General features: G+C 38.6%; 1 protein-coding gene across 17 annotated transcripts in view; it reads left to right on the top strand.

Moving 5' to 3' along the window:
* The window catches only part of ACSM1 (acyl-CoA synthetase medium chain family member 1), a 58733-nt gene that overhangs the window by 14810 nt on the left and 29973 nt on the right, over nt 1-13950 (top strand). For 13 of the 17 annotated variants that reach the window (XR_012429355.1, XR_012429353.1, XR_012429354.1 and 10 more), the window contains 2 exons: nt 557-716; nt 9835-9914. Coding sequence is in view for 10 of the 17 variants with exons in the window: in XM_005591403.5 (XP_005591460.2) it covers nt 557-716; nt 9835-9914 (240 nt within the window). In the remaining 7 variants the exon portion in view is untranslated. Of the gene's footprint in view, nt 1-556; nt 717-7393; nt 7469-9834; nt 9915-13950 lie in introns of all 17 variants that reach the window. The other 4 variants (XR_012429356.1, XR_012429357.1, XR_012429358.1 and 1 more) reach the window with 1 other exon arrangement.

Below are 13950 nucleotides of genomic sequence, written 5' to 3' on the forward strand. Positions count from 1 at the left end.
AGGGAGGAAGAGATCTGATCAAATCTGTATTTTGATAATATCACCATGGCTACAGGATGGAGGATGGATTGGAGAAAGTTAGAATAGAGTTAGGGAAAAGCAGTTAAAGGCTCCTAGTCTAATCCAGGTGCAAGCTAGTAGGGCATGGACCAGGTGCCAGAGATATGATGGAAATTAACACAGTTGAGATTTCAGGAAGTAGAGTGGACCAGATCTGCTGGCTAAACATGGGAGATGGGAGGAGGTCAAGGACGATGCCAAAGTTTGGGGCTTGGACAACTCCATGGACAGGGATGACATGTCTGGATACAGAGAACACTGGAGGAGAATCAGTTCAAGAGAGGTAGTATGATTGAACCAGTTTCAGTTGTACGTAATCAGCAATATTTGGCAGTACGCCTTTGAGACCTGGCCTGAGGATGGTATGGAGCCCCACACAAATCACATGAACTGAGAGTGAGAGGGGTGGGTTCATAGCTAAAAACCAGAGTGCAGAACGCCCTTCATCACATCGGCCCATGATCACACAGCTGAAGCCACTGCATTTTGGAGTTAGCAGGAAAATACGGAGCCTGAAGACATCTGATGTCTCCTGGTGTCTGTCAGACTCAGGATGGATTCTGGCTACCATGGGGACCCTGGTGGAGCCATGGACAGCGGGGTGTACAGTCTTTATCCACCATCTGCCACAGTTTGACACCAAGGTCATCATACAGGTAAAAAGACTCAACTTCCACTATCAGCAAAATTCCAGAAAAAATCCATGTTTCCAGGCCAAAAGCTGGACCTTGCTAAAAAAAAAAAATAATATTTTATTAAGCAAAGAAGCCTATGAGCCTAAGATGATCCTGTGCCTGGGCTTCTCAAAGTGTGAAGCACTGAATCTGAGTCACTATACCCGAGTGACATCAAATCGTGACCTTGAAGAAAATGCATATTACCGGGCCATCCACCAGACCTGTAGATCAGCCTTTGTGGACTTGGGACCCAGGATGTGCATTCTGAAAAATTAAAGCAAGCACAAGTCCAAGTCTCCCAGATCCTGGACCCTGATGCTGCCAGGGACAAGCAGCTGGTGTGTGTGTGTGTGTGTGTGTGTGTGTGTGTGTGTGTGTGTGTGTTCTTACTCAATATGATGAAATGTTTAAAAACAGCCCTTGGAATATGACAGATCTAGCTTCTTATCCCACCTTTGAAATTAACTAGCAGGTTACATACCACTCTGAGCATCAGTTTCCTTATCTGCAAAATAAGACTTTTAATAATTACTACCTCATTGGTTGAACTAGTTTACAGTCCCACCAACAGTGTAAAAATGTTGCTATTGCTCCACATCCTCTCCAGCACCTGTTGTTTCCCGACTTTTTAATGATTGCCATTCTAACTGGTGTGAGATGGCATCTCATTGTGGTTTTGATTTGCATTTCTCTGATGGTCAATGATGATAAGCATTTTTTCATGTGTCTGTTGACTGCATACATGTCTTCTTTTGAGAAGTGTCTGTTAATATCCTGGCGATTCCTCAAGGATCTAGAACTAGAAATACCATTTGACCCAGCCATCCCATTACTGGGTATATACCCAAAGAATTATAAATCATGCCGCTATAAAGACACATGCACACGTATGTTTATTGTGGCACTATTCACAATAGCACAGACTTGGAACTAACCCAAATGTCCATCAGTGATAGACTGGATTAAGAAATGTGGCACATATACACCATAGAATACTATGCAGCCATAAAAAAGGATGAACTCATCCTTGTCTTTTGTAGGGACATGGATGAAGCTGGAAACCATCATTCTGAGCAAACTATCACAAGGTCAGAAAACCAAACACCACATGTTCTCACTCATAGGTGGGAATTGAACAGTGAGAACACTTGGACACAGGAAGGGGAACGTCACACACTGGGGCCTGTCATGGGGTGGGGGGAGCGGGGAGGAATAGCATTAGGAGATATACCTAATGTAAATGACCAGTTAATGGGTGCAGCACACCAATATGGCACATGTATACATATGTAACAAACCTGCACGTTGTGCACATGTACCCTAGAACTTAAAGTATAATTTTAAAAAAATTAAATAAATTAAATAACAAAAAAATTATTACTACCTCATAAAATCTTAGGTAATATTAATGAGATGATAGAGGCAATATGTGTGAAGTACTTAACCCTGACATCAGCACATAGAAACCACCCTATCAGTGGGAGCTGCTGCTGCTATTTTTAAGATGAGTACATCATGATGACAATTTAAGTCACCTGCATGAGCTCCTTCTCTATATGTCCCTTCACCCCAAAATTTTCTTTATGTCTCCACTCACATCCTTGCTTTCCCTCTCAGAGGCAGACCTTGCCCTACACCTCTCAAAATCCACCCGTTCTGCACAACCACTGCAGAGTTCTATCTCCTGGCCTTCGAGAAACAACATTTCTTTATTAATCTTTAATCTACTACACATTTTCTCCTGTATTTTCAGTCTCTCACTTTTCGCTAGTTTTACACCCTCAGTCCATAAATATATTCAGTGTACTTATCCTAAAATTCCTCCCTTTGAACCTGTTATACACTGGGTCAACCCACCTTTTCCAGCATAATACTAAACTTCACCAAAGAACATTCTCCATTTGCTGCAGCCACCTCTGCTTCACCTAGCCTGCTCCTGAATACTGCAGTCCTCCAATGGTCTGCCCTTACTGTTCCTCTTCTTTCTAAGCAATTTCCTTCACCTCCATTTTCCTCAGCAAGCATATCAATGCAGGTGGCTGTCAGGACTGTACCTAGGGTCTAGTCTCCTCGGTTCAAGCTGATTCTCTCAGGCTAGCAAAACATTTCCAACCTGCTAGTTGGTAAAGCCCATCTGATCATTCCTCCAGAATGTCAAACTGCACTTCCCATATCTCATTCCCTGCCTCTGTATCAATGCCTCCTCCTGTGTCACCATCATTCTTTTCTGTACCACATTCTGCATCTGAGACTTAAAGCACCACAAACAAGACTGACCACCCTTCCCACCCTCATGCCTAATTCTCCTGCTACTATAGAGAGTGTCTCAAAAGGTCTTTATGTATTTTAAGCCTTAGTAAGTGTTTAAAGTTTAAAATGCTACAAATTTACCAAAAAAGCATTTGCATTACTATTTCCTGCTTACTATTTTTATGAATTATTCATAATAATTTTTAATTTATATATTGTATTAGTCCATCTTATTGAAGACTAAGACAAAAAGTTTTTTAAATTTTTGATTCAGAGGGTGCATGTGCAGATTCATTACATTGGTATATTGCATGATTCTGAGGTTTGGAGTAAGAATATTCTCATGACCCAGATAGTGCATATAGTACCCAACAAGTTTTTCAGCCCGTGACCCCCTCCCTCTCCCTCCCTTCTCATAGTGCCTATTGTTATCTCCAGCATCTGTTGTTTCCAACTTTATGTCCGTGTGTACTCAACGTTTAGCTCCCACTTATAAGTGAGAAAAAGTGATGTTTGGTTTTTTACTCCTGCATAAATTTACTTAGGATAACAGCCTCCAGCTTCATCCATATTGCTACCAAGGACATGATTTCCTTCTTTATGGTTGCATAGTATTCCATGGTGCATATGTAGCACATTTTCTTTATACCAATCCACCACTGATGGGCACCTAGGTCAGTTCAATGTCTTTGCTATTGTGAATACCACTGCCAATAACATATGAGCCTATGTGTCTTTTTGGGAGAACCATTTATTTTCCTTTGGATATATACCCAGTAATGGGATTGCTGGGTCAAATGGTAGTTCTAAGTTTGTTGAGGAATTTTCAAATTACTTTCCACAGTGCCTAAACTAATTTGCATTTCTATCAACAGTATATAAGCATTCCATTTTCTCCAAAGCCTCGCCAGCATTTATTTTTCACCTTTTAATAATCACCATTCTGATAGGTGTGAGATAGTATCTCACTATGGTTTTAATTTGCATTTATCTGATTAATGACGTTGAGCATTTCTTCATATGTTTAATGGATGCTTGCATGTCTTCTTTTGAGAAGTGTCTGTTTATGTCCTTTGCCCATTTTTTAAATTGGATTATTTGGGTTTTACTTGTTGATTTATGTTCTTTGAAGATACTAGATATTAATTCTAATTAGACATTACATATTAGAATCTACAAAGAACTTAAATTCTTTGTAGAATCTGGATATTTGATTCTGGATATTGTCAGATGCATAGTTTGAAAATATTTTCTCCCGGCCGGGCGTGGTGGCTCAAGCCTGTAATCCCAGCACTTTGGGAGGCCGAGACGGGCGGATCACGAGGTCAGGAGATCGAGACCATCCTGGCTAACAAGGTGAAACCCCATCTCTACTAAAAAATACAAAAAACTAGCCGGGCGAGGTGGCGGGCGCCTGTAGTCCCAGTTACTCAGGAGGCTGAGGCAGGAGAATGGTGTGAACCCGGGAGGCGGAGCTTGCAGTGAGCTGAGATCCGGCCACTGCACTCCAGCCTGGGCAACAGAGCGAGACTCCGTCTCAAAAAAAGAAAAAGAAAATATTTTCTCCCACTCTGTAAGCTATTTACTCTCTTGATAGTTTCTTTTGTTGTGCTGAAGCTCTTTAGTTTAATTGGGTCCCACTTGTTAATTTTTGATTTTGGTGCAGTTGCTTCTGGGGACTTAGCCATAAATTCTTTGCCAAAGCTAATATCCAGAAGAGTATTTCCTAGATTTTCTTCTAGGATATTTACAGTGTAAGGTTTTATATTTAAATCCTTACTCCATCTTGAGTTGATTTTTGTATATGGTGAAAGGTAGGAGCCGAGGTTTATTCAGCTACATACAGCTAGCCAGTTTTCCCAGCACCATTTATTGAATAGGAAGTCCTTTCTCCATTGCTTATTTTTGTTCACTTTGCTGAAGACCACATGACTAAGAGCTGTGAGTTCTCTATTGTGTTCCATTGGTCTATGTGTCTGTTTTTGTACCAGTAATGCTGCTTTGGTTACTGTAGCCTTATGGTATAGTTTGAAGTTGGGCAACATGGTGCCTCTGGCTTTGTTCTTTTCACTATTCAAGCTCTTTTTGGTTCTATATGAGTTTTAGAGTAGTTTTTTTCTAATTCTGTGAAAAATGACATTGGTATTTTAATAAGGGTAGCATTGAATCTGTACATTGCTTTAGGCAATATGGTCATGTTAACAATATTGATTTTTCCAATATATGAGCATGGAATATTTTTCCATTTATTTGTGTCATCTCTGATTTCTTTCAGCAGTGTTTTGTAGTTCTCCTTGTAGCCATCTTTCACCTCCTTGGTTAGATGTATTCTTAGGTATTTCATTTTTAGTAGTTGTTGTAAATTGGATTGTATTCTTGATTTGGCTGTCAGCTAGAACATTGTTGGTGTATGGAAATGCTAATTTTTGTACATTGATTTTATATCCTGGAACTTTACTGAAGTAGTTTATCAGTTCCAGGAGCCTTTTGGTAGAGTTTTTAGGGTTTTTTATGTATATAATCATATCGTCAGCAAAAATAGTTTGACTTTTTTTCTATTTGAATATCTTTTATTTCTTTCTCTTGCCTGATTACTTTGGCTAGGACTTCCAATTCTATGTTGAATAGGAGTGGTGAGAGTGAGTATCCTACTCTTTTCCAGTTCTCAAGGGGAATGATTCCAGCTTTTGCCTGGTCAGTGTAATGTTGGCTGTGGGCTTGTCATAGATGGCTATGATGTAGAGGTATGTTCCTTCAATGCCTCATTTATTGAGGGGTTTTATCATGAAGAGATATTGGATTTTTTGAAAGCTTTTTCTGCACCTACTAAGAGGATCATATGGCTTTTGTTTTTACTTCTGTTTATGAGGTGAATCATATTTATTGATCTGCATATGTTGACCCAACCTTGCATCCCAGGAATAAAGCCTACTTGATCATGGTGAATTAACTTTTTGATATGCTGCAGGATTAAGTTTACTAGTATTTTGTTGAGGATTTTTGCATTTATGTTCATCAGGAATATTGACTTGGAGTTTTCTTTTGTCATTGTATGTCTGCCAGATTTTGGTTCCACAGTGATTCTGGCTTCATAGAATGAGTTAGAGAGGAGCCCCTTCAATCTTTTGGATTAGTTATGGAGGGATTGGTACCAGTTCTTTGTATATCTGTTAGAATTCAGCTGTGAATCTATCTTGTCCAGGGTTTTGGGAGGTTAGTAGTTACTGATTCAATTTCAGAACTTGTTATTTGTCTGTTCAGGTTTTCACTTTCTTTCTGGTTCAATCTTGAGAGGTTGTGTGTTTCCAAGAATTTATCCATTTCCTGTAGATTTTCTAATTTATGTGCATCGATGTGTTCATAATAGTCTCTTAAGATCTTTTATATTTCTGTGGGACCATTTATAGCATCATCTATGTCATTTCTGATTGGGCTTATTTTGATCTTCTCATTTTTTTCTTTGTTAATCTAGCTATTGTCTATCAATATTGTTTATTCTTTTGAAAAACAAGCTCTCAGTTTCATTGATATTTTGTGTAAACTTTTGCATCTTAATTTCAATCAGTTCTTTAATTTTAATTATTTATTTTCTTCTGATAGTTTTCTTCTTATTGGTTGTTCTTTTTTCCCCTAGTTCCTCTAGAAGTGATATTAGATTCTTAATTTGAGATCTCTCTAACTTCTTAATGAAGGCATTTAGTGCTATAAACTTTCCTCATAACATTGCTTCAGGTGCATCTCAAAGATTTTGGTAGATGGTATCTCTATTTTCATTTTCATTAATTTCAGATACTTTTTTGATTTCTTGTTCACCCAAGAGTTATTCAGGAAAAAATTGTTTAATTTCCATGTTTTTGTATAGTTTTCAGTGATCTTCTTGGCATTGATTTCTGTTTTTATTGCACTGTGGTCTAAGAATGTACTTGGTATGATTTTGATTTTTTTAATTTATTGAGACTTGCTTTATAACTGAACATGCAGTGAATTTTAGAATATGTTCCATGTGGGAACAAGAAGAATGTATATTCTGTGGTTGTTGGGTAAATTATTCTGTAGATGTCTATTAGGTCCGATTGGTCAAATGTTGAGTTTAAGTACATAATTTCTTTGTTAGTTTTCTGCCTCAATCATGTGTCTAACATTTTCAGTGTGTTGTTGAAGTCCCCTACTATTTTTGTTTGGCAAAGTCTTTTTATAGGTCAAGAAGAACTCATCTTATGAATCTAGGTGTTCCAATGTTTGGTGTGCATATATTCAAGATAGTTAAGTCTTCTTGTTGAATTGAACCCTTTATCATTATATAATGCCCTCCTTTGTCCTTCCTAATCATTGCTGGCTTAAAGTCTGTTTTATCTGATATAAGAATAATGACTTCTGCTCTTTTTTGTTTTTCATTTGCATGGCAGGTATTTCTCCATTTCTTTGCTTTGAGCCTGTGGATGTCATTACATGTGAGATGGGCCTCTTGAAGACAGAAGACAGTTGGGTCTTTTATTTTTATCCATCTTGCCAATCTGACTTTTAAAGGGGGCATTTAGACCAAAAATAAATAAGTAAATACTATTCAAATTAGTAAAACAAAACATTCCTTCCATTTCCTCTCTGCCCACCCCTGTCAACTTAGTCCTTCTTGCCAAATCTATTGCAAGAGTCTTCTGCTGTCTGTTCCACACCCCTACTGAAAGCTGCAAAGCACCAAAAGGAGTCATAGATTACGACTTACATGATAATAGTCAGAGCCCACATTTGGTGAACACCTACTTAGTGCCAAGTTCTGGGAAAGGCCCCAGACACCTATGATGTCTAATTCTTACCTACTAAACAGAGCTCCCTTGGCTGCCAGTAACAGAAGCCTACTTCAAAGTAGCTTAGTGGAAAAAGAAATACATGGAAGCGGGAATTAGAATAGCTCATTATTCTGTAGAAGAGCAATATAAGCTTGATAAAGATCTAAAACAGAAACTAGAAAGATACTAAGAATCAAGGCAGCTTCAGTGTCTCCTCTGCTTTTCTCTATAGGTTTGCTTCCTTCTTTCTGTTTGTAGAACTACTTTTGCTACTTTAGATGCACATAGTCAAACATAGCAATCACAGCATTTCAGGGCTGACATTCCCCCTTCCCAGATAACCAGTCCAGGTCAACTAGAGGCTGAGTGGTCCAAATGTTGGGGTGATCAGACCCAACATGAGGCTGTGGGGGCTACAAAGTCCGGTAGAGTCAAAGGAATGAGAAAAGACAAGAGTGCAGAAGGTGGGTCCAGGGGGCCAACACTGATATGGAGGCTGTGAAGGCCAAGCTCTGGGAGCCCACACTATTTATTGGTGATCAAACAAAGAAGCAGGTGGTGAGGACATGCGGATGTGGTGGTAAAGAGGTGAGGATGTGAGGACGTGGGGGTAGAAAGGTAGCGGTGCATCAAGCATAACTGTGACAGTTTAGCATTTTCTTTGATGCATATGTAATATGCTCTGCTACCTGAGATAACGGAGAACATGTTTACAAGCCTGGGAGAGCAACCAACAAATCTGTGCATGAGGGGTTTTATGCCCTGAGCCCTGGATTCCATCCAAGCCACAAGGGGTTTTATGCCATGGGCTTGGATTATGGTGCAGCAGGGCAGCCTTCCACCCTTTGGCACAGAGCTTGGTGTTCCAAAGGCCATGAGGGGGTTTAGGCCCTGGACCCAGGACACGTTCCAAGACTCTTTTACATCATGACAGACAAGCCAGTCCTACCTCAGCTTTTCTACCAACACAGCCTAAGGCAATTGTCTGTCACCAAGTCAACAATCCAACTCTCTGTGCTTGGAGTGAGGTTACTGACACAGACATTGCTGGCATGGGCCTGAGACCTTCACAGACATGGAAAGACACCTGTTGGGGTAGGAGCAGTGGGCCAAGGGTGAGAGTAGGACAAACATTTTAAAAGCATATATAAATGTGAGATATTAAAGAGGTAGAGGCTAGAGATTGAAAGCTTACTGGGTCTATGAAGGGAGGGACTGGAAGTAGAGCCAGATTTGTCCACAAATGACAATTATATTTAATCATGATTCTACATGGACTATATGGACATTCCCATGTTACAGATAAGGAAATAGAATTATGGACAAATTAAGGAAGAGGATTTAAATTAAGACACCCAAACCCACTTTCTCTTCTCTTTACTGTTCTTCACTCTCTTAGTGTATCTCCACGCTGATCTGAAACTTGAAAAGAGAATACATCCAACTAATTAATCATGAATACCAAACATTTTGTAGTCTAAATAACCTGACTCCAACTTACCTTATCTTCCTAAATTTAATTATTGCTCCTCTCCAGTGGATCCAAATAAATCATATTATTTGACTTGACTTAAATGTTTCTTTAGCTCCCGAGACCCTATTTCTTGTTATTTCATCTATCTCCAAGATAGTCCCTGTTTCTCTGCCTGTAGACACCATATCTATTTGCTAATGTCCTGACTAAATACCACCTCTTCCATCAAGCCCCCTGGGACACACAACTAGGAGTATTTCCCTCTCCTGTGTTCTTACATAACTTTTGTACTTCAAATATTTCTTATGACATTTACCAACTTCTGCCTTATCATTCAAGTCCTGTTTTATCCTATTAGCACCTACTCACCATAGGAGTTGGAACATTACCTCAGTTTTTGTATTCCCCCGTCAGTACCTGATGCATACCATGTATGAAATCCATGCTCAATATATGTGTATTTAAATGATTAAGAAATGAATAAGTGGGCTCTTCTAGAGGGAAGGTCAGAACTAGACTGCTAATAATTGGTTGTTAGTTTAATCTTAACTGTAAAAATAAAATTTCTTCTCTCTTCCCTTTCCAGGCATTGTTGAAATACCCCATCAACCAGTTTTATGGGGCACCATCTATATTTCGAATGATTCTGCAGCAAGATTTCACCAGGTATGGTAGAAGTGGCTTGTAACAACATCTTTGCGGAGGATTTTAAGTAATCTGATACATTATGGTCTGTTTTTCCTCTGGTTCTTTGGGGAGTGTGTGTGTGTGTGTGTGTTTGTGTTAAGTGTTGGTGGTGATAATGATCGAAAGTTAATTAGTTAAATTAAAGCAGATCCAGAGATTCAAAGGAAACTCAGTAAGCCTTGCATGATTGTGGGTTGATTCCTTTTTAAATATTTGAATTGTGAAATAACAGTTATACAGAAAATGCATAAGACAGAAATTTACAGATTAATAAATTATTAAAAAGAAAATACCTAAGTAACCACTCACCCAAGTCAAAAAAACATAACATTGCCAGCACCTCAGAGACTTCCATCTCCCTTAAAGGAAACAACTATCTTGACTTTCATGTTGTTAATTCCTTACTTGTCTTTATAATTTACCTCCTAAGGAACTATCCCTAACCAAAATTTTATTTTATATGTGTTTGAACTTCACACATGTAATGCTACATTATTACATAATAATTATGTTTCTAAGATGTGTCCCTGTTGTTGCATATTACTGTAGTTTATCTTCATTTTGTGCAGCATCCTATTTTATGAAAATACCACAATTTCTTATACCAGTCCTACTATTAATGGACATTTCTGTAGTTTTCACTTTGAGGCTATTGATGATTAATGCTGCATAGAATCCTAGGACACACACACTGGTGTGTCCTAGGATTTGTTTGATGCATGCATTTCTGTAGAGTTTTTCAAGGAAAGGAATTGCGGGTCACACTGATACAACACAATACCACACGGTCTTCCAATTTATGCTTCCTTATATAAGCAGGGCAGGAGAATTTCCATTGTTCCATGTTCTTGCCAACATTTGGTATTGTAAGACTTATTAATTTTTGCCAGGCTGTTGGGTGTGTGGTGTTATCTTAACACAACTTTATTTTTGCATCTTCCTATGTTTGAGAGTTAATTTTAAGTTAAACCAAAATACACTCTTTGAAACCTGTGGGAATTTATGTATCGTTTAGGGACTCTGAAATTGAAATGGCTGCTTCAAAAATCAGAGCTAACATGTTTTAGACATAAAAGTTAAAATATCAGAGTTTAATGATTGCCCTTACAGAGCTAACTCTGAATTATAATTTGATTTTACTCATGAAGCTTCAGTCTGGCTATATTCTGTTTCCATCTGTATTTCAAAGCTCTTATGACAGCCAAGTTTTGCAACATTCCTCAGATGATGGCCTTGGTCCAAACTCGGTACACATCTTATCAGGGCATAACTAATGACTCCATCTGAGACTCTGCCCACTTTGTGTACTTTGGTCCTCTGATTTGATGGTAATAGTTTTAAATATTAGCTTTTTGGATAATGGGGGGAAGAGATGGAGTTTAAGGGATGAGATGGAGTCAGGCTTAGGGTTTAGTCTTTTTTAAAAAAATCCCAGATCAGATCTATGTTCTGAGCTATCATGATCCGGGTCTTTAATTGTGCCTTTCCCTTTTGCTGTATCTGGCATAACATTTACAAGAAAATGTCTATCATAAAGATAGTGAAGATTTGGGCATCCAAGGTTATAGGTGGCATCAGAGAGCAGTAAACGAATCAATCAGCCAGAATAAACACTGCATGAATCATCATATTCTTTGATCAGTCTCACAGTGTGGTTACCTTACTTATTAAGAGTTATTTGAACCCTATGATAAATCTTATTTGGAAATTGGGGACCAACATTAACTCAGAATTTAATAAATTGAATATCTTTTCTGATCAATGTGTTTCCATAGATAAAGCATCCTGAGGAGGGTGTAAATTAAATGCAAGAAACATCTGTCCCTCGGTATCTAAATTGTTATAGACTTGTTAACAGTAGATGAATCTATTTTTCCCACCACTTTTGAATTGGACCATATACTGGTATCTGGGAGAGAAAAGATTTTGTCACAGGAGAAGTCATAATTCTGCACTGTCATTTTTTCCTTGGCAGGACTGCCCATGGCTGAGGACCTTAGGAGTCAAAAGACTTATAGCCAATTAATTGTTCTAGGCCATATAGGAATGGATGTGGACAGGCATTCCTTACTTCTTAAAATTATTTTAAGTTAAAAAAAAAAGTTGGGCGTGGTGGTTGACACCTGTAATCCCAGCACTTTGGGAGGCCAAGGTGTGTGGATCACCTGAGGTTGGGAGTTCGAGACCAGCCTGGCCAACATGGTGAAACCCTTTCTCTACCAAAAGTACAAAAATTAGCTGAGCATGGTGGTGGGCTCCTGTAATCCCAGCTACTCAGGAGGCTGAGGCAGGAGAATTGCTTGAACCCAGGAGGCAGAGGTTGCAGTGAGCCGAGATCGTGCCACTGCACTCCAGCCTGGGTGAAAAGAGAGAGACTCTGAAAAAACAAACAAACAAACAAACAAACAAAAAACCCGACAATAGAACCAAAAGACAAAGTTACAAGACTGGCTTCTTTTTAACTTTTATGTGTTGAGTTACTGTAAGCTTGGTTTCTGTTACAGACTTATAGCAATTAGCTATTCAAAATATAAGCATTGTTCTGAAAAATAATTTAAAATATGTATATATGTATAGACGTATTTATCTTCACAACTTATAACTGGCAGTATTATACCCAGGAGGGTTTGTTACAAGGTACTTTATCCTGTTAGTAAATATATATATATTTAAATTTTACAGTAAGCAGAAAAGTTTTGTGGTTGGATGTATGCAAAAGTGACACATAAGAGTTTAGAAGACAACTAAACTTGTTTTACCAGCTGTTTAGGCATTTTTTTTTGGTACGCTCTTCTTGATTTGGAGGGTTTGGTCTTGTCCTAATTGTATCCCTCAAAGCTGGCCCTTACAATCTTACATTCCCACCTCTTCCATGATAGTTCCTGGGCCCAGAGGAAGGCAACTTGTATAATTTTGGAAGCAGAGCATTAGCAGTGAAACAGATCCAGGCCCAATGGGATGTCAAATGAGAGAGATTTATATGGTCTTCAGAATACTGTGATATTGGCTTCCTTAAAGTAAATAAGGAGAGATAAATAACATTTATAGTTTGACAGTTACGAGAGTTACTATCCTTCATTATAAAGCAACTCTTAAATGTTTCTTAACCAAAAAGAAACTTACATTTTTTTGAGAATTGACATCTTTGTGTTTATAAAATGTTAACAAATGCATATTTTGTGCTTCTAGTATTTTAACTTTTTAGTCACCCGAATTTTCAGTTTGGGGGGTTGGTGGGGGCAAAACCCGAGGGTTAAAACATGACTTTAAGATTTTTAAATTACTGGAGAGTTTTGAGATTGAATTTACCAAACTAAATTTTTAGCACAGATTATCAAGGTTATGTAAATTAAAAGGGCATCTGAGCTAGCTTTTGCCAATCTGATAGGCACTTACATTTTAAAAGTTAGTTGATTAGAACTCTTTCATGTAGTTTTGAAGTGAAATATCACTTCCACATGACACATACAAATATGGAGATATAACAGGCATGCAGAATAAAAGACATGCTCAAAAGTTACTTTATTTGTCTGTTTTCAAAAACAATTTTTCTCCCTTACTTTACATAACTAGTAAAAGTTACAGGAGCCAACAAAAGGTGAAGGAGAGAGCCATCCTTCAAGGCCTTTTCAAAAGAGAAAGAATAGCACTTTTAAGATATCAATCTGAAGAATGTTAAAGAAACAATTAAAAATTGAAAAACTTCTTGCATTAAAAATAAGTCAGCCAGGCATGGTGACTCACACCTGTAATCCCAGCACTTTGGGAGGTCGAGCTGGGCAGGTCACAAGGTCAGGAGTTCGAGACCAGCCTGGCCAATAAGGTGAAACTCTGTCTCTACTAAAATAGAAAAATTAGCCAGGGGTGGTGGTGCGCACCTATAGTCCCAGCTACTCAGAAGGCTGAGGCAGGAGAATTGCTAGAACCCAGGAGGTGGAGGCTGCAGTGAGCTGAGATCATGCCACTGCACTTCAACCTGGGTGACAGAGTGAGACTCCATCCCCCCCCCCCCAAA

The sequence above is a fragment of the Macaca fascicularis genome, chromosome 20, assembly GCF_037993035.2.
Source record: "Macaca fascicularis isolate 582-1 chromosome 20, T2T-MFA8v1.1".
Classification (NCBI taxonomy): domain Eukaryota; kingdom Metazoa; phylum Chordata; class Mammalia; order Primates; family Cercopithecidae; genus Macaca; species Macaca fascicularis.